This window comes from Mesoplodon mirus (genome assembly GCF_964341445.2).
Source record: "Mesoplodon mirus genome assembly, chromosome: 19".
NCBI lineage: Eukaryota > Metazoa > Chordata > Mammalia > Artiodactyla > Ziphiidae > Mesoplodon > Mesoplodon mirus.
This window is the reverse complement of record NC_138995.1, coordinates 53,570,410-53,592,695: the sequence shown is the minus strand read 5'-3', so window position 1 is coordinate 53,592,695 and position 22,286 is coordinate 53,570,410. Positions and strand designations below refer to the sequence as shown.

At 58.5% G+C, this 22,286-nt stretch overlaps 2 protein-coding genes across 2 annotated transcripts; one reads left to right on the top strand and one right to left on the bottom strand.

Moving 5' to 3' along the window:
* Positions 1-207: 207 nt before the first annotated feature.
* Positions 208-3,090, top strand: B3GNT8 (UDP-GlcNAc:betaGal beta-1,3-N-acetylglucosaminyltransferase 8). The gene is made up of 2 exons (XM_082606260.1): positions 208-1,052; positions 1,430-3,090. The coding sequence occupies exon 2, from the start codon at positions 1,461-1,463 to the stop codon at positions 2,652-2,654; it is 1,194 nt and encodes a 397-aa protein (XP_082462386.1). The 5' UTR covers positions 208-1,052; positions 1,430-1,460; the 3' UTR covers positions 2,655-3,090.
* Positions 3,091-3,225: 135 nt separating this feature from the next.
* Positions 3,226-22,042, bottom strand: BCKDHA (branched chain keto acid dehydrogenase E1 subunit alpha). Its single transcript, XM_082606259.1, has 9 exons — positions 21,919-22,042; positions 13,618-13,797; positions 13,431-13,517; positions 9,589-9,697; positions 7,372-7,533; positions 5,444-5,650; positions 5,180-5,321; positions 4,788-4,959; positions 3,226-3,741 (listed from the first exon to the last, which is right to left on the bottom strand). Exons 1-9 carry the CDS (start codon positions 22,024-22,026, stop codon positions 3,571-3,573), a joined length of 1,338 nt encoding a protein of 445 aa, XP_082462385.1. The 5' UTR covers positions 22,027-22,042; the 3' UTR covers positions 3,226-3,570.
* Between the last annotated feature and the right edge of the window lie 244 nt (positions 22,043-22,286).

The window sequence follows — 22,286 nt, the reverse complement described above, 5'->3', positions numbered from 1 at the left end:
CCCTGTAGGCAGAGCCAGGGCCTCAGGGCGTGGCAGGCCCAGGGCCAGAGTGTGGGACCAGGGGAGGACGGAGGAGGCACGGGGGTCAGCTCGGCTCCAGGGCTCCTGGTGCCCCCCCTTCACTGCCCTCTGGCTTGGCTCCCCCTCCCCCCACCCCTTCCATCCGCTCCTCCCCGGCTCCTCCCCGGTTCCTCTCTGGGTCTGGCTGCCTCTGCCTGGCTCTGGTTCGGTTGGCAGACTCCCTGCTCTCTGCTCCCACCCCGTCGTCCCTCCACCTGCCCCTGCACATCTCTCCACCCTCCCCGACAAGGGCTTCCCTTATCTCTCGCCAGCTGTCTCCACCTTCCCGTCCTCTCTCTCTCTTCTCGCAGCTCTCTCCTCTTGGCCTTCCTGAATCTCTGCCGCCTGTCTGTCCTCCCTGCCTGCCCCTGGGGTCTCCCTGGCTGTCTCTTCTTTCTCTGCAATGTCGGTCTCTGCCTGTATCCCCTCCTCCCCACCAGCCCCCTTCCCCATCCCCACCCTGACTCCGGGCCACACACCCCCACCTCTGGCAAGGTCACCCATGCCCTCTCAGCACAGTCACCCCCGCCTCCTCCCCAGGCCAGGCCCTGCCCCTGGCCTCCGGCCCGGCCACTTTAGAACTCGGCTTGCCCTTGGGCCATTCTGACACTTCCCAGCCCCTCGGCCGCACCCTCCCTCGGACTCTCTCCCAGGCCCCCTGGTTCTCCCCTCCCCGGCCTGTCAGCTCCCGGTCTCTGCAGCCACCCCTGCACCTTTCCCGCTGTCTCACCAGAAAACCAGCCCCAACACGCCAGAGCCCCATCCCTCAGGTCGGCCTCCTGTCCTCCTCCCCCTCCCCCTCCCTCAGCCCCGCCCCGGTCCCTCCCGGCCCCTGGGGCCCTCCCAGCCTCCCGCAGACCGGCTGGGCTGGGCTGGGCTGGGCTGGGCTGGGCTGGAGAACAACAGTGCTGGAGACACCAGCGCTGCCGGAAGAGGGCAGAGGGCCGGCCCTAGGCCCCGGGCGCTGGAGCTGGCCAGAGCCGGACCCAGAGGTAAAGGGGAGGGAGCCGTGCCTGGGGTGGGGACTGTCGGGCGAGGAGGTGACCCCAGTGATCCTGACTCCTGGTGAGGGGGATGAACTGGGGGCAGAGGGAGGTCGGAAAGGCGGAGACCCTGGTCTCTGGGGTGCGGATGGGGAATAGGTAGCCTCCCGGGTTTCTATGAAAGTAGAAGGAGCTGGGCTGAGTGGCAAGAACAGGGTGCTGGAATGCGAGTGGAACAGGGATTTGTACGTCCCTGAAGACAGGAAAGTCAGGGTCGCTGGTGGAGGGCTGGTTTAGGGTCTGAGACTACGAGAAGCCTTAGAGGGCTCAGCAGGGACCGGGGGCCCGTCCCTGCACCCCAAAAGGCCTCTGTGGCTCTTTTGCAGCTCCCACAGCTGCCCTTTCCTGGGCCGGGTCATGCGCTGCCCCAAGTGCCTTCTCTGCCTGTCAGCACTGCTCACGCTCTTGGGCCTCAAAGTGTACATCGAGTGGACGTCCGAGCCCCAGCTGGGTAAGGCCTACCCGGGACCCCACAGCACCCCACCAGGCCCCACGCCAGCCAGCCCCGAGCCCACCCTGCCGGCTAACCTCTCGGCCCGTCTGGGCCAGACTGACCCGCTGCCCTCGGCTTACTGGAACCAGCAGCAGTGGCGGCTGGGGACCCTGCCCAGTGGGGACAGCACTGAGGTGGGGGGCTGCCGCACTTGGGGAGCTGCCGCTGCGGCTGAGATCCCCGACTTCGCCTCCTACCCCGAGGACCTCCGCCACTTCCTGCTGTCGGCAGCCTGCCGGAGCTTCCCACGGTGGATGCCCAGGGGTGGCAGTGGCCAGGTGGCCAGCTGCGAGGATCCTGACATCCCCTACCTGCTGTTGGCCGTCAAGTCGGAACCAGGGCGCTTTGCGGAACGACAGGCCGTGAGGGAGACGTGGGGCAGGCCGGCTCCCGGGGTCCGGCTGCTCTTCCTGCTGGGGTCCCCAGCGGGCGAGGGGAGGCCTGACCTAGGCTCCCTGGTGGCCTGGGAGAGCCGCCGCTACAGCGACCTGCTGCTCTGGGACTTCCTTGACGTCCCCTTCAACCAGACGCTCAAGGACCTGCTGCTGCTAGCCTGGCTGGGCCGCCACTGCCCCAGCGTGAGCTTCATCCTGCAAGCCCAGGATGACGCCTTTGTGCACATCCCCGCCCTTCTGGACCACCTGCGGGCCCTGCCGCCCAGCATGGCCCGTGGCCTCTACCTGGGTGAGGTCTTCACCCAGGCCAAGCCCCTCCGGAATCCTGGAGGACCCTTCTACGTGCCTAGGTCCTTCTTTGAAGGCGGCTACCCAGCCTACGCAAGTGGGGGTGGCTACATCATTGCGGGCCGCTTGGCACCCTGGCTGCTGCGGGCAGCGGCCCGCGTGGCCCCCTTCCCCTTCGACGATGTCTATACCGGCCTGTGCTTCCAAGCCCTGGGCCTGGCCCCCAGGACCCACAAAGGCTTCCTCACGGCCTGGCCGGCAGACCGCACTGCTGACCCCTGTGCTTTCCGTGACCTGCTGCTGGTGCGGCCCCTCAGCCCCCAGGACAGCATCCAGCTCTGGAAACAGCTGCGGGACCCTCAGCTCCAGTGCTGAGACTCAGAGGTGGGGAGGGGCAGGGAGGGCAGACCTGGCCTGGGCCTTGGCGCCAGCCCCTTGCTCAGCCTCTCTTTCTAGGCCTCAGTGCGAGGAAGGAGGTCCTGGAATAGAGGCTGCCTGAGCCCTCCCTGGGCCTCCTCCAAGAGGCGACAGACTGTTTCCGTCTTTCAGTTTTTGAAAAATATGCACTCCCCACCCTGAGGCCTGGAGTCGTCGTCTCTGTCTACGGGGCCTTGAGGTAGTTTACAGAGCAAAGCTCAGCTGCACCTGACCTTCACACCAGACACTCTCCCCACACTTACTGGGCAAGGCCGGCTCCAATGGCCTCCTGGTCACCTTGCTGGACACCAGCTTTGACCCGTTCTATGGGAGACAAGAGGCTGTCTCCGGAGGACCCCACCCCCATCCTGTTTGCTGACGCTGACCTTCCAGCTTGCAAACGTTTCTGGAGTAAGAAGATAGCGCAACAGACTTGGCCTTGTTTATCTCAACTGGAGAAGCAGGGGTGGTCCCAAACCAGTCATGCTCCCACATCCCAAACTCCAGGAAACAGAAACCAGAGGTAGCATGGAGCCAAATGCAGAGACACAGTTTATTCATTACCTGCTGACCACCTCTCACTCTGACTAAGTTCCACAGGCTGACCTGCCACGTCCACCCCCAGCCCTGAGGGGCTTCCAGTCCTGGAGGTGCCCTTGCCCAGCCCCTGGGAGAAGACCCTGTAACTAAAGGCAAAGAAGGGGCTGACCAAGGCCCCACCAATGTAACAGCCTGGAGAGGCAGGAGCCGCCCCAAGGGCTGCCCTGGCCCGAGTGTGCTGCAGGGAGCTGTCAGGGGAAGGGGGTAGCATCCTGCCCGTCACCTCTGCCCCTCAGAGGCAGAGGTGAGGTAGGTGGGGATGGGGCAAGTAGCCTCACTTCTCGAAGTGATCCAGGGGGTAGTGTTCCCCATAGGTCTGGAGGTGACGGGCCAAAGACTCCTGCTGCTTGCGGAGCTGGGTAGGCATCTCCTGATACACATCTGAGAAGAGCAGGCTGGGGCTGGGCTTCAGCTTCCGCTCGGCCTGCTCAAAGGCCTCCATCACCTGGGGGACAAGCGGCAGTGGGCAGGCAGCCGACCTCTCACCCAGGAACCTGCTTCCTACCTGTGGGATCTTGGCGAGGGGTTAAGCCCCCTGAGCCTCAAGTTCCCACGTGGACAATGGAAATAGTGGTGACGGGCTTCCCTGGTGGCACAGTGGTTAAGAATCCGCCTGCCAATGCAGGGGACAGGGGTTCGAGGCCTGGTCCAGGAAGATCCCACATGCCGCGGAGCAACAAAGCCCGTGTGCCACAACTACCGAGCCTGCGCTCTAGAGCCCACGCCACAACTACTGAAGCCCGCGCGCCTAGAGCCCGTGCTCCGCAACAAAGAGAAGCCACCGCGATGAGAAGCCCGCGCACCGCGACGAAGAGTAGCCCCTGCTCGCTGCAACTAGAGAAAGACCGCACGCAGCAACGAAGACCCAGCGCAGCCAAAAATAAATAAATTAATAAATTAAAAAGAAAAAAAAACAGTGGTGACAACTGATGTCCCAAATCCCAGCATCTCCACCCTTAGCAGAACCAGGCACTATACTAAGAGTATGGAATCGATTCAGCCTCTCAGCAGCCCTAAGAAGCAGGCAGCTCAGAGATGAGGAGACCGAGGCACAGAAAAGAGAAGGGACGTGCCCACGATGACGTGGTCAGGGGCAGAGCCAGGAAGCACATGCTGCCCGACACCAGGGTCTGCCCTGCCCACTGGGCCACAGTGCTTCTGGTGTCTGAGGACCAGGGCCAAGGAGGGCAGTGCACAGACTCTGGCGGACACTTACACCCCATCTGGATCAGATGCAAACCCTCAGACAAGCTTCTGAGGTGGGTACCCCAGTATCCCTCTTCAGAGGCGAAGGAGCTGAGGGCAGAACACGGCTGAGGTGCACGTGTCCTGGCATCATGACATTAGAGACGTCACCAGGGTTATCCCCGAGACTGCCAAGTCAATGGCCCCCAACCCCCAGCCTCCCCACCCTTCCAGGGTTCTCTGTGACACACCATCCCGGAACACGACCCCTGGGGTGGTTTCCAACAGAGGGTGGCCCTTGCTCACCTTCCTGCGGGACTGCTTCCTCCAGGCCTTCTCCTGCTCGTCGTCCCACCAGCCACAGCTCTGCAGGTAGTGCCTCAGCCGGGAGATGGGGTGGTCCTGCTTGTCCCAGTAATTGACCTCATCCACTGAGCGGTACGCCGAGCTGTCGTCACTGGTGCTGTGGTGCCCGATCCTACCAGCGGGAGGGGGACCCAGGGTCAGGCCGGCGCCCCTCAGGTGAAGGTCAGGAAGGAAGGGGTGGACTAGGGGAGAAGGGGGGCATGGAATAAAGGCCGGAAGGGGCTACACGGGGCAGGGCAGTGGGGTTGTACTGCGGGGGCGGTGATCAATGTGGGGGAGGTGCTGAGGACGGCAGCAGTCGAGGCTGGGGACCGACGGGGGGCAGCAGGCACCTGTAGGTCATGGCCTCAATGAGGAAGGGCTGGTTTTCCGCCACGGCCCGCCGCCGGGCCTCCTTGGTGGCGTTGTACACAGCAAACACATCATTGCCGTCCACGCGGATGGACAGGATGCCGTATCCAGGGCCTCGAGCCGCTGTAGGGACAGGGAGGCAGGTCAGGCCCCAGGGCTCAGGTGAGACAGGAGCAGGGAGTGGGGAGAGAGGGGAGGAAGGAGAGGGCGCAGGCAGGGCGGGGAGCAGCCACCAGGGCCCGTACCGATGCCATCCCCGCGGTACTGCTCGGAGGTGGGCGTGGAGATGGCATAGCCGTTGTTCCGGCAGAAGAAGATGATGGGGCACTCCAGGGTGGCGGCGAAGTTGAAGCCGGCGTGGGCGTCCCCCTCACTGGCCGCGCCCTCTCCGAAGTAACAGATGATGACCCTGTTGGCGTTGGCCCGCTTGGCCGCGTAGGCTGCCCCCACCGCTGCAGGAGCAGAGACACGTGTCTCCCTGCACTCATACCCTCCCAGCGTCCACACCCTCGCACCCCAACCCGGGGCTCCGGCCCTCAGGCTAGCGGTTGCCAAGGTCTGGGGGCAAAGAAAACACCTGAGCCGCCCCTCCCCTCCCCCAGAAGCTGCCCCGCCCACAGTCTCCTCCCCTTGGCTGACGGCAGCTCCATCCTTCCAACTGCTCAGGCCACAAACTAAAGCATCTTTGACTCCTGACTTTCTGTCACGCCCCCATATGCCCGCTCGACCTTCAAAATGGAGCCAGAATCTGAGCCCTTCTCCCCACTCCTTAACCATTCCCTGGTAGTCCCAGCCCCACCTCTGGCCCAAGCAGCCTCCTCCCCAGCCCCCTGCTCCTCCCACCCAAGCTGTTACCCTCAGGGCAGCAGCCAAGCTGGCAGGTGGTTCTGCAGAGGACTCCTCCCCCTCCCCCAGCTCGGGTCCACTCTGGGTCAAAGTGTCTTCGAAAGTCCACAGCCTGAGACCCACCTGCGTGCACCCCTCCCTCCACACCTGCCCCACTGGCTCCTCCTGGCACCTCAGACACGTCACCGAGCAGGCACCCGCCTCCAGATCCCGGGTGGCTCCCTCTCTCACCTTCTGGTCTGTACTTTCACCTGGTGACACGTGTCCCCACCTTCCCCCATCAAGAACCGCTCCCTCTCAGCTTTATTTTTCCCTGTGGGCCTTATCACCCCTGACATACTCCATGTGTTACTTCATCCTGTTTATTGTCCGTCTCTCCCACCAGTGTCAGCACCAGGAAGCCTGAGGTTTTTGCTGCCTCTGTTCAATGCACCTAGAATGGCACCCAGCACACAGCATGGACTCCATACACTGGCCACCTGAGTGACTTGACTGGTCACCCAAATGGAAGATGAGGGCCAGGCCCCACCTTATGGAAAGCCTACAAAATGGAAATCAGTGAAAATGCTACCTCCTCCCAGAAAGCTGCCCTGTCCGCCTCCCACCTCAGACACAAACCGCTCCTGTTCCCAAATAGAACACACTGGCCGAACGTGCCCAGGGCCCTCTGACATGCCAGGCACTCTAAGCCCTGTACACATCAGTTCATGTGTCTGCCCTGGAGCAGACTGACCCTCAACCGAGTGCAGGCTCCACAGGACGGGGGGCGGGGGCTGTCCACATCCCTGTTTTTGCACTGTGTGGCCGCAGCCCTCCCCCGGCGGGTCTGCTTCACAAGCAGTCACCTTTAACAGAAGCCACACCAACTGCGCTAAGCAACGTGGGCTTGCGGAGTAAGCTTTAGGGGAGTCACTGAGGACAGGGGCAGGGCAGGGCCGGGGTGGAGAACCCAGGCTCTGGAGCCACATGGTCCACGATTTGAGTGCCTACTCTTCTTGCTACCTGCCGGGTGACCTTCAGTAAGGAAGCTGGCACATGCTCAGTCCCATGCAGTTGGCTGTGCCGGTGAATGGACACAGGCTGGGCACAAGCGTGGGAAACTGAGACCGTGACTGTGTCTGCTCAAACCTGCCGGATGGGGCAAAGACGCCACTAGAGCCCTCCTACGAGGGTCCCAGACAAGAGGGGTCTTGTAAGTCTAGAGCCCAGACCAGCGCTAGGACCGTGGCGCCACCAGGAAGCCCCCGGAAGGGATGGAGGAGGCTAGGGCCTGAGCAGGGTAACGACGTCAGACTGTGGGGCCGGGGCCCGGGACGTGCATCCTCACCCTGAGGGATCTGCGTGGCCAGTGGAGAGGAGATGGTGACGAAATGGCGCTCCCTGCAGCCATAGTGGACGGGCATCTGGCGCCCCTTGCCCTGGTCGTTCACGTTGCCGTAGCACTGGGCCATGAACAGTTCCAGGGGGTAGTTCCGGTACATGAGTACACCTGGTGCAGGAGAAGGCAGGGTCACCATGGCGGGTGGTGTGCGGGACAGGCCAACCCTGTGAGGGCCCCTGGGCCAGGCCCTTCCTGCCCGGGACCTGTTCCACTGACTGTACTACAGCAGGGAAGGCGCGTTCGGATGCTTATAGGGACCAGGCGGGTGCAGGAAGCAGGCGGGCAGAGCAGAAGGCACAGGCCTGCCTCAAGACGGAGGCTGCCATTCAAACCAACTAACCTCTGCCCAGGGAGGCCAGATGGTCCAGTTTTTCAAAAGGAGCAATCCAGCTTGCTTTCTTTTGGGGAGAGGGTGGGTGCTAGGGGAGAGGAGGGGAAGCTACCTGATTTTTAAGCGTTTCCACTAATTCATCTACTTAAAAAAAAAATCATCATATGAACCAAATAACCGTATGGGCCGTGCTCACGACCTGTGGACTAGAGAGGAAATATTCAAACCTGCTCATGGCAGTAAAATCCTTTCTTCAAACAAAACCCCGGTGGGCGCCCACCTCGTCATCAAAGGCGCCACAAGGCCGCACCTCTCTGACCCAAGCTTCGCACCAGCTGGCCCGCACAGCTGGTGGGGCTGGCGGGGGTTCCTTGCGGCCGCTCCAGTGGGAGGTGGGCAGGGGCCTCCACTCTGCTGCGAGGGGAACCGACACAGGCTCCAGGGCTTCCAGCACTGACGACAGCTCAGCGCCCTTGTTCTCCCCACTTCACGGGAGACACAGTCACACGGGGAGCAGCTGCCCGGTCAGGACCGGGACAAGCGCGGCCTGCCTTTCCTCCTCGCCCCGCAAAGGCGCCCTCGGCAGCTGCCTGGATGCAGGGCCTTCCATGACCCTTGGTGCAGGACGGCTCACTCCTGCAGAGGTGGCCGGGGCCCAAACAGCCCCCGTGTGCAGAGCCCAGTGGCCGCCCGTAACTCCAGGACCCTCGCTCCAGGCCCTGCTTGGAGCCCTCCCCAGACAGATCCCCTCAGCAGAGACAGTGGGAAGCGCTTAGCAGACGTGGCAGGGGCCTGGCTTGCGGCCCAATGCCCAGGCAAACCTAATGATGCGGAACCACGGACAGCGTCACAGGGCATCTGCTCCCCTGGAGCATGTGGGGTGGGGGGTCTGGCGCAGCTGAGACAGTAGATAGTCTGAGAGCAGACTGGAAGGCTGTGCTGGTCCCGGGAGCGCTCTGGGCAGCCTGCCTGGCCAGGCCACACCTCCCCACTGAAGAGCTGTCCCCGGGTGAGAGGCCTTGGTCACGACACCGCCTCTGACTCCGAGTGCTTACCCCACGCCAGGCCCTGTGCTGAGGGCTTTGCGTCATCTGCCCTGTGAAACCCCTCAACAACCGTCTTGGGAGGGTTCACCATCTCCCACTGTAGATGAGGAAACTGAGGCAAGGAGCAGTTAAGCAACCTGCCCAAGACCGTGCAGCACCTGAGAGGAAGGGTCAGATCTGGCTCCCCTGCCAGGCCCCATACCAACAACTGCTCTGGAAGCCCACCCTCAGCTCCCCGGGCTCACTCCTGCACCCCCGGTCTCTCCTTAACACTCATCCGTTTTCTTCATTCCTAGTCGTTGCTCCTTCCATCCTCTCCCTCATTCACTCAGAAGTTAGCCGCTCCCAGGCTGGAACACGCCCGTGCATCTGCCTCGGCTGCAGCTGCGTGCAGGATACAGCACCTGGGAAGAGGCCAGCTCGGCCTGGCCTCACTGCAGGCTCGTGGCAGCCCCACAGCACAGGGGGTTGCCATCCCATCATAATCTCTATTTCAAAGATGAGAAAACTGAGGCTCAGAGAACGGAAGTGACTTGCCCAAAATCGAACAACTGGTCACCAGCAGGGCATGGAATGGTCAGGAGCACAGGCTCTTAACTACGATACTGCCAGGCCTCCGCAGAGGGGAAGCACCCTTAGGCCTCCCTGGCAAGGTGCCACTCCCAGAAGAGCCCACCGGTAACTAATGTGGGCCTCGCCTTCCTAGCAGGAGGGACTGGGCCTGACCTGTCTCAATGGGGACCACAGACCCAGGTCCCTGGCACCTGCTGCCATGGGCAGACGTACCTGCCTCCCGGTACTGGCCAAACACCAGGTCCGTGCTGTCCAGGGCTGCTGCGCTCCCCACGTGCGTCCCCTCCTCACCATAGTTGGTCATGTAGAAGGATATCCGGCCCTGGGGGTGGAGGAGGGCCCAGAGGGCCGGGTCCAGTTAGACCGGGCAATGACAGAGAAACATCCAAACGCTGACCGACTTCTGATTACTCTGTGATTCAACAGATGCTTCCTGAAGGCCGGCTCTGGGCCAGGCCACACTGGCACTCCTGCCTTCACAGAGGAACCGCCAGGTTGGTTAGAGCCAGGGTGATGGGGCTGCCTGATGGGGGCTGAAGGGGTACCCGCCCCACTGTGGAGGGGCATCGAGGAGCAATGCCTATGCCGAGCAAAGGTAGGGAGGGTGGAGGTTTCCAGGCAGAGAGAACAAGAAAGGCCATGAGGTCAGAAGGGCTGGGACACAACGTGGGAGGGGTGGAGGACGACGAGGAGGGAGAGAGAGAGGCAGGGCCCAGGTAGCGCAGGGAGCGCCGTGTATCGGACTTTACCCTGAGGACGACGGTAACCCGCCAACAGTTCTCAGGGGAGAGATGTTTTAAAAATGTCTCTCAGGCTACCACGTGGGAACGGATGGAGGAGACAGGAACGAGTGCCAAGCGCCAGGTGGGAGGGGGCGCGGCCTGGCCCGGTGGTGGCAGGCGGCAGGGAGAGGACGGCTGAGAGTCTTGAGAAGCAGAGTGAGCGGTGCAGGGAGCGGCGGCCTGTGTTGGTTCCCTACACCGGTGCCCGGGGCAACTCCCTTCTCCTGAGCCCCCTAATCCCAGAGCCTGGAAAAATATGTTCCCAGCCTCCCTTACAGTCAGAAGTGGCCACAGGACACAAGTTCTAGCCAGAGAATTCAGCGGAAGCCTGCTTTTGCCTTCTTGATGAAAGAGGTCACTGCAGCCGCTGCCACCCCTTCCCTCCAGGTTTGCACACAGCCGTGAAGCCTGGACCTGTGGCAGCCATCTTGTGAACGAGAGGCAAGAAGCACAGGGCGAAAGCCAAGTCGCCCACGATGGTGAAGCAGAAAGGGAGGAAGTCTGGGTTCCTGATGGGGGTGCTGAGCAGAATGGATTTCTAACGAAATACCTAAGGGCAGAGTGAATGAAAGGGGAAAGTGACAGTGAGGGGGTGGGAGGGGACAGGGAATACCAGTAGGTCTCCAGTTTGGGCAAATGGGTGGACGGTGGTACCGTCTCTGAGAAATGGCCTAAGGGCGGAAGAGGAGCAGGTCCGGGAGGAAGGTGCTGAGGTCAAGTCTGGACTGGCTGAATCTGGTGAGGGACACCCGGGGTGAGAAGCCAAGCAGATCGGGGGCTAAGGGGTGAAGTCTGGCTGGAGATCCGGGAGCCCTGGCACAGAGATGGAGGTAAGCAGGACTGTGTGTAAGGTAAAAACGGAGCCAGCCGGGTCAGCAGCTGCAGGACGCCCTGTGCCCAGGCCTCACGTGTTCCGCAGGGGCCTCCTGTCGCAGTGGGGGAACCACAGATGAACACTTTCTTCCAAGTGGGGGGCCAACTGAAAGCAATGAGCGGGGCGGATGCTGGGTGCTGAGGGCCTGGCGGGGCTGCGAGGCTGGTGTGGGGAGGAGCCTGAGAGGGGGGCCCCCTGAGGAAACAGGACCTGGGCTAGTGGCAGAGGTCCCTGGTTGCCTACACGGTATCAGATCCCTCTTCCTCTTTGCTAACAGATCTCATGCCACCACAGACAGCACCTGCCCGGACTAAAAGACTACTTTCTCAGTCTCCCTTGCAGCTGGGAGTGACCGATGAAACGTGTCATGTTTTCTGGTGGAACTGCCTGGCAAGTTCTATAAATGTGGGTGTGGGGAGATAGCTGGGCAGTGCCATGTTTGACCTTCCACCTTCCTTCTACCTCCTGCCTGGAACGAGACATGATGGACGGGGCTCCAGCAGCCATTTGGTTTATGAGGGGCCCTGGAGGCTAGAAGCCAGTGCTGGGTATCCAATGACATTGTGGTGCCACCATACCAGCCCCGACCACCTATTTTCACATTTCTTTTATGCAAGAGAAAAAACCTATTAATCTGTTTAAACTACTGCTTTTATTTCTGTTGGGATGGGGGGCTGCTGGGATAACCCTAGCTAAGGAAGGCTGAAACCTGATGGCTGAGCTGATCTTACCGAGGGCTCCCTGTGTCAGCCAACGGGCGAGGGGCTTTACGTGCCGGGTCTCACAGAATTCCCACTCCCACCTGGTCAGGTGGGGTTGGGTGGGTTCTCTTGTTATTTCTATGTTTTAATACACTAAAGAAACTGAGGCAAAGACAAGAAAAATCACCTGCCTAAAGTTACATCTGTGACTGGACCCACATCCGTCAGGTTCCAAAGCCCCCGTCTGCGCAGCCAACCCAGGGGTCAGGAAGAAGCCCAGGCATGTGAGAGAGGGTGGGAGGGGTGGCCTGGCACTGAGGCCATGCAGAGGGGAGCAGATGGCCGAGGCCACAGTGAATGGGAGACGGGGTGGACAGGAGGGGCAGGTCTTGATCCCGTGGACGGCAGGAGCCAAGGGAAGTTCCTGGGCAGGGTGGGGACACACACGTAGTGCTCCCGTGAGCAAGAGGACCAGGGAGCTGGCTGCCCGCCTCATCTGCTCGGGACCGTCCTCACGGGCCTCGTGCTTTCAGTGCACAGCGGGGTCGCCTGGGGGCCGACCGCCAAGCCCATCCCCACTCCTGAGGACGAGCCTGCCCAGCATTCTTCCCACTTTCCTAACAGGGACCCCACGCTCCTGCCCTCCGTCTCCGCAGCCCGGGAGGGACGGACTCCAGGTCTCTGCTCCCTTGGTTCCTGGGGGTGGGCACATGGCCCCGGCTTGGCCGGTCAATCACATGGGCTGGCTCAAGCGGGGGTCTGTGACCAAAGCCTGGCCAAAAAGCGTCAGCTCTGGGCCTTTTGCTGGAACATTAGGGACCAGACATGCTCTTTCCACTGCTAAACAGAAAGGATAATAATTGCAAGACTGCTATCCGTGACAAATGCCAGTTTCACTGTTCCTAAGGCCATTACGTAGGCCACCATCAATCCTCACAGCAACCCCATGAAATAGCTAGAGAAGAGAAAACTGAAGCACTGAAGGGCTAAGCAACTTTCCCAGGGCCACAAAGCTAGACAGTGACAGAATGTGGACTCGAACTGCAGTCTAGCTCCAGAGCCCGTACCCTGAACCCTTTCTCTGCCACCTCTCCGTGAATCTGGAGCGTCCAGAGACCACGGCAGCTTGAGAATGAAGGAAGCCAAGGCAAAGGAGAGTAGAAGAGACACTCAGAGAGAGAAACAGGTCAGAAAACATGTTTTGAGACCCTGGGTCCAGCTGTGCCTGAAACAGGGCCTTACGGACTTGCAGTTAGTCGAGTCAACCAGTTCCCTCTTTGCTGACACTGCTCTGACTGGGTCTCTGTCGGCTGATGCTAACACTGCTGAGTGTCCCACTGCAGCACCCTGGACACGGGCACCCTGGAAGCACCGAGAGCCACCCTGCTTCTCAGAACTGTGAGCACCCGAGAGGAAGAGGCGTCCAGTCTTCTGCCTGCCTGCCCTCTCCCAGCACAGCTAAGCCCCCAGCCTGGCGCACAGTAGGCTTTCCGTGGTCCGGTCCACCCTTCTGCCCTTGGGCAGGACCCTCCCACCCTCTTCCTCCAGAGCCCCAGCAGAACCCCAAGAACTCTAAGGACCTCAAGACAAGGATCTCCATTGCACTCCCTCCTCCCTGGGAGCTGTCTTTTGGCCCAAACACAGGTAGGGGGACCTCAGGCAATCCCCCGCCCCTCTCCCCAGCCCGCCCCCACGCACCTGTCTCTGGGACTCGTAGAGGACGCGGTCCATGGTATTGAGCAGCGTCATGGTCTCGTAGAACTTGAGCACCTTCTCCTGGGGCAGCTGCAGGTGGAGGCACAGACACATGTGGGCCAGCTGGGACCACAGGGGAGGAGACGGGCAAGGGGCCTGGGCACGGGGTCGGGGGGAAGCGGCCTCTCACGTGGGGATCCTCGCTGGGGTTGATGATCTGGCCCTGCCGGTCCATGACGCGGTAGATGGGGATCCCAGAGATGACATTGGGCTGGATGAACTCTAGCCTGTCTATAAACTCCGCTGAGGCCCCTGGGAACTGGGGCTTGTCATCCAGGGACGAGAAGTGCTGCTGCTGTCTCTGGGGATGCTGGGGAGAGAAGGCGGGGGAGGGGGGGAGGAGACGCCCTCGTCAGGAGCAGCAGAGGTTCTGCAGGCGCAACCCCACAGCCGCAGGCAGCGTGGCCTGGTGATTAAGCCACCACAGCCGCGGTGGACTCTGGGGCCTGATGCACAGGGTCTGAATCCCGGCTCCGCCACCTTCCCAATGGGTCACGCATTGGGCAAGTTCCTACAACTGCTTTGTGTCTCAGCTCCTCAGCTGTAAAATTGGGGTGAAAAATCATAATGTCTACCACACAGGGTTGCTGTAAAGGTTAAATAATCTAATAAAGTGGCAGGCAGCTCAAGAACCAGTAGCTATTATTATCAGAGGCCCAAACTCCTCACCCTGGCATTCAAGGCCTCCCCAGGGCTGACCGCCGCTACCCCATCCTCTCCATCTCCCACGGCTACCACAGACACACACACCCCCTGCACAGTGACCTCCAATCAGCCAGAAGGGCTCCTTACTGACCCCTCTACCCACAAGGAGGCCACCCAGCTTAGAGCTTATGTCTGTGAGCCCTTAAGAGTCAGCCTGCCAAGTTCAAATCCCTTGCTGAGTGACCATGGGAACGGGACTTCCCCTCTTCAAGTCTCCCCTTTCTCAACCTGTAAAATGGAGAACACCTCATGGGAACATTGCGCAGCTCAAACAAAATCACGTGTATAAAACGCCGAGCAGAGTACTTGTACGTATAGTAAAGGCTCAAAAAGATGCTGATTGTCGTTTCTACCACCACATCTCTTGCTCTCTTCTCTGTACTAGGCGGCCTCTTTCCCCATCACCTGGCAAACTGCTCCACACACTTTACCACCCTCTCCACTCCAGTTCAGGAGCCCAGACTGACTCATTCAACAAATATTTGAGCACCTGCTTCGTTCCACGGGCTGTGCTCGGTTCTGGGGACCTAAGAGAGGCAAGACACCTGTCCCTGCCGCCCAGCAAGGAAGACAGAGCCTCAACAAGTAACGCCGAGCGGATGAGGGTGATGCGTATTCTCCCAGGAGAAGCCATGGGGTGAGAGCAGAGTGGAGAGAGGGTAAGGTCCCCCTGAGGAAGTGATATGAGAGCTGGGACCTGAAGGATATCTAGGAGTCAGGGAAAGGGCATTTGAAGCTGGGGTAACAGGACACGCAAAAGGCAAAAAGTTAGCTTCCACATTGCTCACTTCCCTTGTGGAACTGGGAAGGAGTCCCGTGGGAAGCATCACACCCCACCCCGCCGGCTGAGAGGAGGCCTGTTGGGGAAAGCCTGGAAGAAGCCTACATGTGCACCAGGAGGGGAACCAATTCCATTTCTCAGCACTTGAGCTAGAATGCCTTGAACTAGTCTCAGCATTGCAACAGCGCCCCTATATTAAGCCTTTGCCGGGCACCAGGCTGAGGTCCGCATGCAGAACCCTCACTGAGCCCTCAGAGCACATCCGTGAGGCAGAGAGTATGTACTGTTGCCCTTCAGACGAGGAAACCCAGGCTCAGGGAGGTAATATAACCTCCCTGCACCAGGCCCCGGGGCTAAAACAAATAAGTCAGGACTGGGCTTCAAACCTGGGCAGGGCTGACATCCAGACCCCTAAACCCAGGCCCCGAACCCCAGCTGCCACTGCTGGCCCACTTTGCACACATCTGCATCTTTACTTTCCACCACCGGTCGCCAGGTTCCTCTCAGCTCAGTAACTGTGGCTTTACTTCCAATAGGCGCTAAAGAAGAATGTCTAGGCTTGTCATGAGCTGGATCTCACACATGGGTGCTCAAATGTGTTCCCCACCCTCCCTCCTTTAATTGTGGCAAAGAGGTCGTCCCAGGTTCCAGCAGGGGAATGTGAACATGTGTGCGTTTATCTGCATTTGTGATTGTGAGGATATAAAGGAAATTATACTCCCAACGGCAGGGCGGGTCCAGGCCTGACAACAGCACGGCAGCGGCCCAACTCTTGCAGACCGTGCTTCTGCCTTCTGAGCGCTCAGGCGGCCGGATCCTTCCATTCACCTAGAGGATCCATTCCTCTCATGTGTATCTCCCACACACATCACAAGCTCCAGGGAGGCAAGAAGCATGTCCACATTGGTTTACAGAGCACACTTCAACAGGCAATTACTGACCGAACGGATGAATGAGCGGCTAAGTTCACTGGCTTAGAATCAGACTGACCTGGGTTCCAATTTCTCAGCTCACTGCACAGCCCTCTGCAAAACACCGTGTCTCTAAATTTCCTTATCTGCGAAAAGGCTGCAGAGAGCTGCTGCAAAAAGTTCCTAAGGCACACAAAGGGTTCAGCAAAGGCATGGGACACGTTACATGCTCAAAAATTGGTAAAAGAGGAAAAACCCCAAAATCTAGGGTCAGGAAATGGGAAAAAGGAAACTGACTGGCACCCTGGGAAGATGGGGAAAAGAGGAGTTGGGGAGAAGGGCTGACTGCGTCTCAGGACTGTATTGTAATTCCAGACCGAGGCCCCAGCGGACACTCCAGAGAGAGGCTGAGACACAGGGGAGATGCCATCTGGGGCGGGGCTCTAGGATGGGAGGCCAGGGGCCAGGAGGACAGGGTCATGGGGCTCCGAACAAACCCTGGTGTCAGGGCAGGACTGTCTGCCTCCAGAGGCTGGAGAGCTACAATCAGGGTACCTTGATGCCCCCTGTACCCTGGAGTTGGGCTTTGGCCATGCCCCCTCTTCCTGGGCCTGTAGAGATGAAGGTGGTACCTACCCCACGGTTACCGTGTTGATTCCTTGAGCTACCAAAGGGATCGGCACAGTGCCTGGCCCTGAGGAAATGCTCCATAATGGAAATGGGTGGTAAAATGCCTGCAGAGGATATATGCGACCCCACCCATTTTTCCTTCTTTTTGGTGGGGGAGTGGGTTTGTCCTGGTGGCAGTGATCTACAATGGCAGAAGCTGCACAGATTTACACAAAGCCTTGAAGCCACGCTCTCTCCTACCACACAGGACACAGACGCCTGCTCTGGAAGGCCAAGGTCTGCCCCACAGGTACTGTGGTGGCCCCTCCTCGAGCCACTCCCTACGGGTCCACAGTTAAGGGCAGGGACTCTGAGCTGACTGCTACCTTCGGGAGTGTAACTACAGCTCCCGGAGCATCAGTTTCCTCATGTGTAAACCAAGGGTGGTGTGAACATCTATCTCACAGATGGTCCTGATTTTTTTTTTTTACAGTGTTTTTTTTCTTTTAATTTATTTATTTTTGGCTGCATTTATTTATTTATTTCATTGCTGTGCGTGGGCTTTCTCTAGTTGCGGCCAACTGGGGCCACTCGTTGCGGTGCGCAGGCTTCTCATTGCGGTGGCTTCTCTTGCTGTGGAGCACGGGCTCTAGGCGTGCAGGCTTCAGCAGTTGTGGCATGAGGGCTCAGTAGTTGTGGCTCGCGAGCTCTAGAGTGCAGGCTCGGTAGTTGTGGCGCACGGGCTTAGTTGCTCCGCAGCAAGTGGGATCTTCCCGGACCAGGGCTCGAACCCATGTCCCCTGCATTGGCAGGTGGATTCTCAACCACTGCGCTGGCAGGGGAGCCCGGTCCTGAGGATTTAAAGAGCTCCTGTGTGTACAGTGCTCAGCCCAGTGCCTGACACATAACAAACACTCGATAAATATGAGTAGCTAACAAGTGGACTTGATGACCGTAGCGGTCAAACAAGTAATCACTGAATATTTGCTCCAAGTCAGGCCCTGAACTGAGGGCTGGGGACAACGGGGAGAGACGGATGACAGACACTGAACACACAAGCTATAGTCAGGAGGGACAATGTCAGAGGAGGCAGGATCGCAGAGAAGTTAGTTAACACATAGGCAGGGCAGGATGAGGGCTGGAGAGCCAAGCGGCCCGTGTTTGAATCCTGGCTCTGTCCCTTTCCGGCCACGTCACCTTGGGTAGGAGACTGTCTCCCTGAACCCGTGTCCCCTCGTGGAAATAAGAGTTTCCATTTCACTGGCTGGTGGTGAGGCGGGTGTAAAGCACCTGCCGTAGCTCAAGGAGGAAGGCTTTCACTAGCTGCATCACAGGAAGCAGGAGGAAAAGCTTCCTGGAGAAGGGGGAGCGAAGCTGAGGCCTGAGGGACGAGCCGGGGTGAGCCAGGCAAAGGCTGGGGGAAGAACACGTCAGTCCTTGGGAAGGACAAAGGCTCTGAGGCAAGAGGAGAGATCCTGGCACCCTGGAGACCACCTGGCTGTAGCACGTTAACCACAGCAGTTAACTACGTGCCTCGGCGCCACACCAGGCACCTGCTGTATGGCGCCTGTGTCTCACTGAGCCTGCACAGCACCCAGGTGAAGCAGGCGCCATGACCACACCTCCGTACCACACAGGTGGCCCCGAGGCTCAGAGGGGTTAGGTGACTTGGCCATGACCCAGGGAGATCATGAGCAGTGATGTCAGCATATGAAGCCAGGCAGCCTGCCCACTACAGGGAAGCTGGAGAGAAGAGCGGGGTCCAGCCAGGGAAGGCTGTGGATGGTGCCAGTTAACCGAGTCCTCCGAAGCTAGGACAGCTGAGGCCGGCCAAGCCTGCTCTCGCCCTGGAGTCTGAGGCACTCTGCCTCAAAGAGTGCAAAGCTGACCTTGGCTTTACTTCCAGCTCAGGAATGTCACTGACCTCATCAGCGGCCTCCCCTTCCAGGGGGATCCGGTTGGGGAGGCCAGGGAAGTGCGGAGATGGATCAGGCTTTCTCTGGCCTCAGGGACCCGGGGGCTTTAGCAGCACTAAGCTCCCCCAGCCACTGAAAATGGGAAGCATCCTTTCCCTGCATCAGTCAAGGCCACCACTGATACACTGCTCCTGGGGGAAAACAGCAGCCCCCATTTCTTGAGCCCTTACCGAGCACATGGATATATGTGTAAGTGCTTCCTAAGAACTGTTTCCTTTAACCCTCAGCGTATCTCTCTGAGGGAGGTACTGCTATTATCCCTGTTTTACACATTGAGACCAGTCATGGGGTCAGGAAAGCTCCTCTGAGGAAGTGAACTCTCAGCCTGACACCTGAAGGACCATATCCCTACAAAGGCCTCCGGGTGGGAGGAGCTCATCCAAGGAAAGGGGAAAATGGCCAGTGGGGGCTGAAGGGCAGTGAAGGGAGGGCATGATGGGGGCTGAGGCCGGCTCTTCCCACCCCCTCTTCCCACCAGCCCCAGGCAGAGGCTGATGATACACACCATGTCTGGACTAAGCAGGATGTTGCAAGACCTGAACCGAAGCCCTACCCCCTCTCCTCCTGGCAGCCTGGTACTGTGGAAAGAGACTAGGCTTTGGAGTCCGGAGCTCCAAGTTCAGACCTCACCTCTCTGAGCTTCAGTCTCCTCCCCTGTAAGAGAAGAACACTACCAATACATACCTTGCAGTATGGCAGTATTAAATACAATAATGGTGTCAGTTGACACTATAAATGATAAAGTGCTTCATTAAGACACTAGCCAAGGACTTGACTTGTGGAGCAGTAGTTAAGAATCCGCCTGCCAATGCAGGGGACACGGGTTCGAGCCCTGGTCCGGGAAGATCCCACATGCCAAGGAGCAACTAAGCCCGTGTACCACAACTACTGAGCCTGTGCTCTAAAGCCTGCATGCCACAACTACTGAGCCCACGAGCCACAACTACTGAAGTCTGTGAGCCTAGAGCCCTGCTCCGCAACAAGAGAAGCCACCGCAATGAGAAGCCCACGCACCGCAATAAAGAGTAGCCCCGGCTCTCCGCAATTAGAAAAAGCCCAACGCAGCCATAAATAACTAAATAAATAGATTTAAAAAAATTAAATGAGGGCTTCCCTGGTGGCACAGTGGTTGAGAGTCTGTCTGCCGATGCAGGGGACACGGGTTCGTGCCCCGGTCCGGGAAGATCCCACATGCCGCAGAGCGGCTGGGCCCGAGAGCCATGGCCGCTGAGCCTGCGCGTCCGGAGCCTGTGCTCAGCAACGGGAGAGGCCACAACAGTGAGAGGCCCGCGTACCGCAAAAAAAAAAAAAAAAAAAAAAAAAAAAAAAAAAAAATTAAATGAGAACTTCAATTCCTCTGTCATGCTAAGCCACATTTCAGGTGCTCAGTAGCCACGTGTGGCTAGTGGCTACTGTACTTGACAACATAGATATAGAACACTCCTATCATTACAAAAAGTCCTGTTGACCAGATCAGGCTCAAAATCTTCGACTAAATGCTATTACTCCTTCCCTCCCCTCAAAAAAAAAAATTCCTTTTTAAATTTTAAGAAAAAAACAAGTGAAATACTTAAAAGTGGAGAAGAAAAAATAGGGACTCTAAAAATATATACGCAAAACGTAGGGACTCTGAAAGACCTCCTGCCCCCAACCCAACCCACTAAAAAAAAAAAAAAAGGAGGGGAAGTAAGTGAGAAGGGCAGCGAGGAGACTGAGCCAGGAAGGAAGCGGATTTAATCAGTCATGAATGACCCTTCCCTACTCCTGCCCCAGTCCAGCCCACCCCCACCGCGCAGGCCCAACCAATGGGCTCTAGGGAGCTCAGCTGTGGGGAATGTGACTGCTCAAAAAACAAACAAACAAACAAAAAACTGACCGAGAACAGCCAAAAGGCAGGGACTCTCCCACCTCCATCTTGCTCCAGCAGCCCTTCGGAAATTACCTGCGTCAACTCCCTTCCCAGGTGTCCCCACACCTCACTCCCAGCCCATGTTCTTGCCCCCGTTTCTCTCCCTAGCTAGAGCTTCTTCCCACAGATTCCATCTTCCCTTCCCAGTGGTTTGGGCATCAGATGGTCAGGCCCAACCCCACAAGATCTCGATAGATTTCCCGCCAAGGCCCTCACCAATCCAGACCCTCCCAAGGCCACCTCCTTTCTTCTCCCCCATCTCCGAGGACAGTTTCTGTCCCTTCCGTCCACCCTCACTTTCAACAGCGGCCAACATTCCAATTGCACTCGTCATATACCAGGTCCTGTTCTTAGCACTTTACACATTTAATTTACACAACCCTAAGACGTGGCCATTGTTAGCATGTTACAGAGGGGGAAATTAGGTCCAGAGAGCAGCAGTCCCTTGCCCAAAGCTACAGAGCTGGAAAGTGGCAGATTAGGGACATGGCGCCACATGGTCTAGCTCCTGAGCCCATCTTCTTAACCACGACTCTCTTATATGCGAAATCTTAGTTCACAGCTTTTCTCAGCCCCCGGCCTCTCTCCTAAATAGCGGCTCCTAACTAGATTTGTGCTGTGTGAGCTAGCAATTAGCAGCATCAACCTAACACTTTTTTTTTTTTTTTTTTTTTGGTACGCGGGCCTCTCACTGTTGTGGCCTCTCCCGTTGCGGAGCACAGGCTCCGGACACGCAGGCTCAGCGACCATGGCTCACAGGCCCAGCCGCTCCGCGGCATGTGGGATCCTCCTGGACCGGGGCACGAACCCGTGTCCCCTGCATCGGCAGGCGGACTCCCAACCACCGCGCCACCAGGGAAGCCCAACCTAACACTTTTGACAAGAAACAAAGCATTTCTCAAGTGTTTCTAAGAAATGTGGGCTAAGTGCTCTGTCTGGACCTCTCTCCCCCCGCCCCCGCTCCCTCATTAATTCAACAAATATTTATTGATCACCTTCTCTGCAGAGTCACCAAAACCGACAAGGCATTCTATCAGGGGGCACAGGATCAAGCGACTTTTTTACGCAATTCATTTAAAAATCAGAGTTAGAGCAAAGGGCACCATAAAAGCCCCTGGTGGGAAACCTGATCTCTCTTTTCTCCTCCTTGAAGGGGGGGGGAGTCTTTACCAAGAAGAAAGTCTGTCCCTTACAAAGGCAGTTTTCTCCAACCCCTGAGAGGAAAGGTCACACCTTCCCCCCACCCCCCCGTGTCCTCCAAGCGGCCTCCCCTGGGGAACGGCAGCAACTAATAAGTAACTCCCTCGCTCTCTCCAAGTTGTCTCTCTCCCTCAGGGTTACAAAGGAGCTGCCTGGCTTTTCTCCTCCTAAGGAACTGGAAGTTCTTCCCTTGGGTGTCCTCTCCAAGTGGTTCTCCCAGCCCTTGTCCCTTCTGTAACAGCCCTTCCTCCACTCCCTACAGGGACCCCCACACTCTGAAGACAGCGTAAACATCCCTATACCTCCTTGGAGAAAACTCCCCGGTGACCCAGGTACTCACTGATCTAGCCAGCCCACGAGCCCCTGGCCGCCGCAGGAGCAGTAGGCCAACCCGGCCCAAGCCTCGACTTGACCCCCAGACCCTCGCCGCGGCAGCCGCCACCGCCATCTTGGCTAACAATCCCTCGCCGATCCGCCCCTCCTCGCCGAGCTTGGGGCTGCCACTTCAAAAGCCTGACGCAAATGCCAGCATCACCCTGTCAAGAAACCACTTGCTACTAGTCCTGCGGTCTCTAGTACACATATGTAGGTGGATAAAACAATCTAGCTTCCCCAAAATTACTCTGACCGCCTCATCGCAGTTGTTCCTGTAACAGGCAAAGAAGAGGGCAACCTGACCAGAGCCTCAGGGTTTCAGGACCCGGGGAC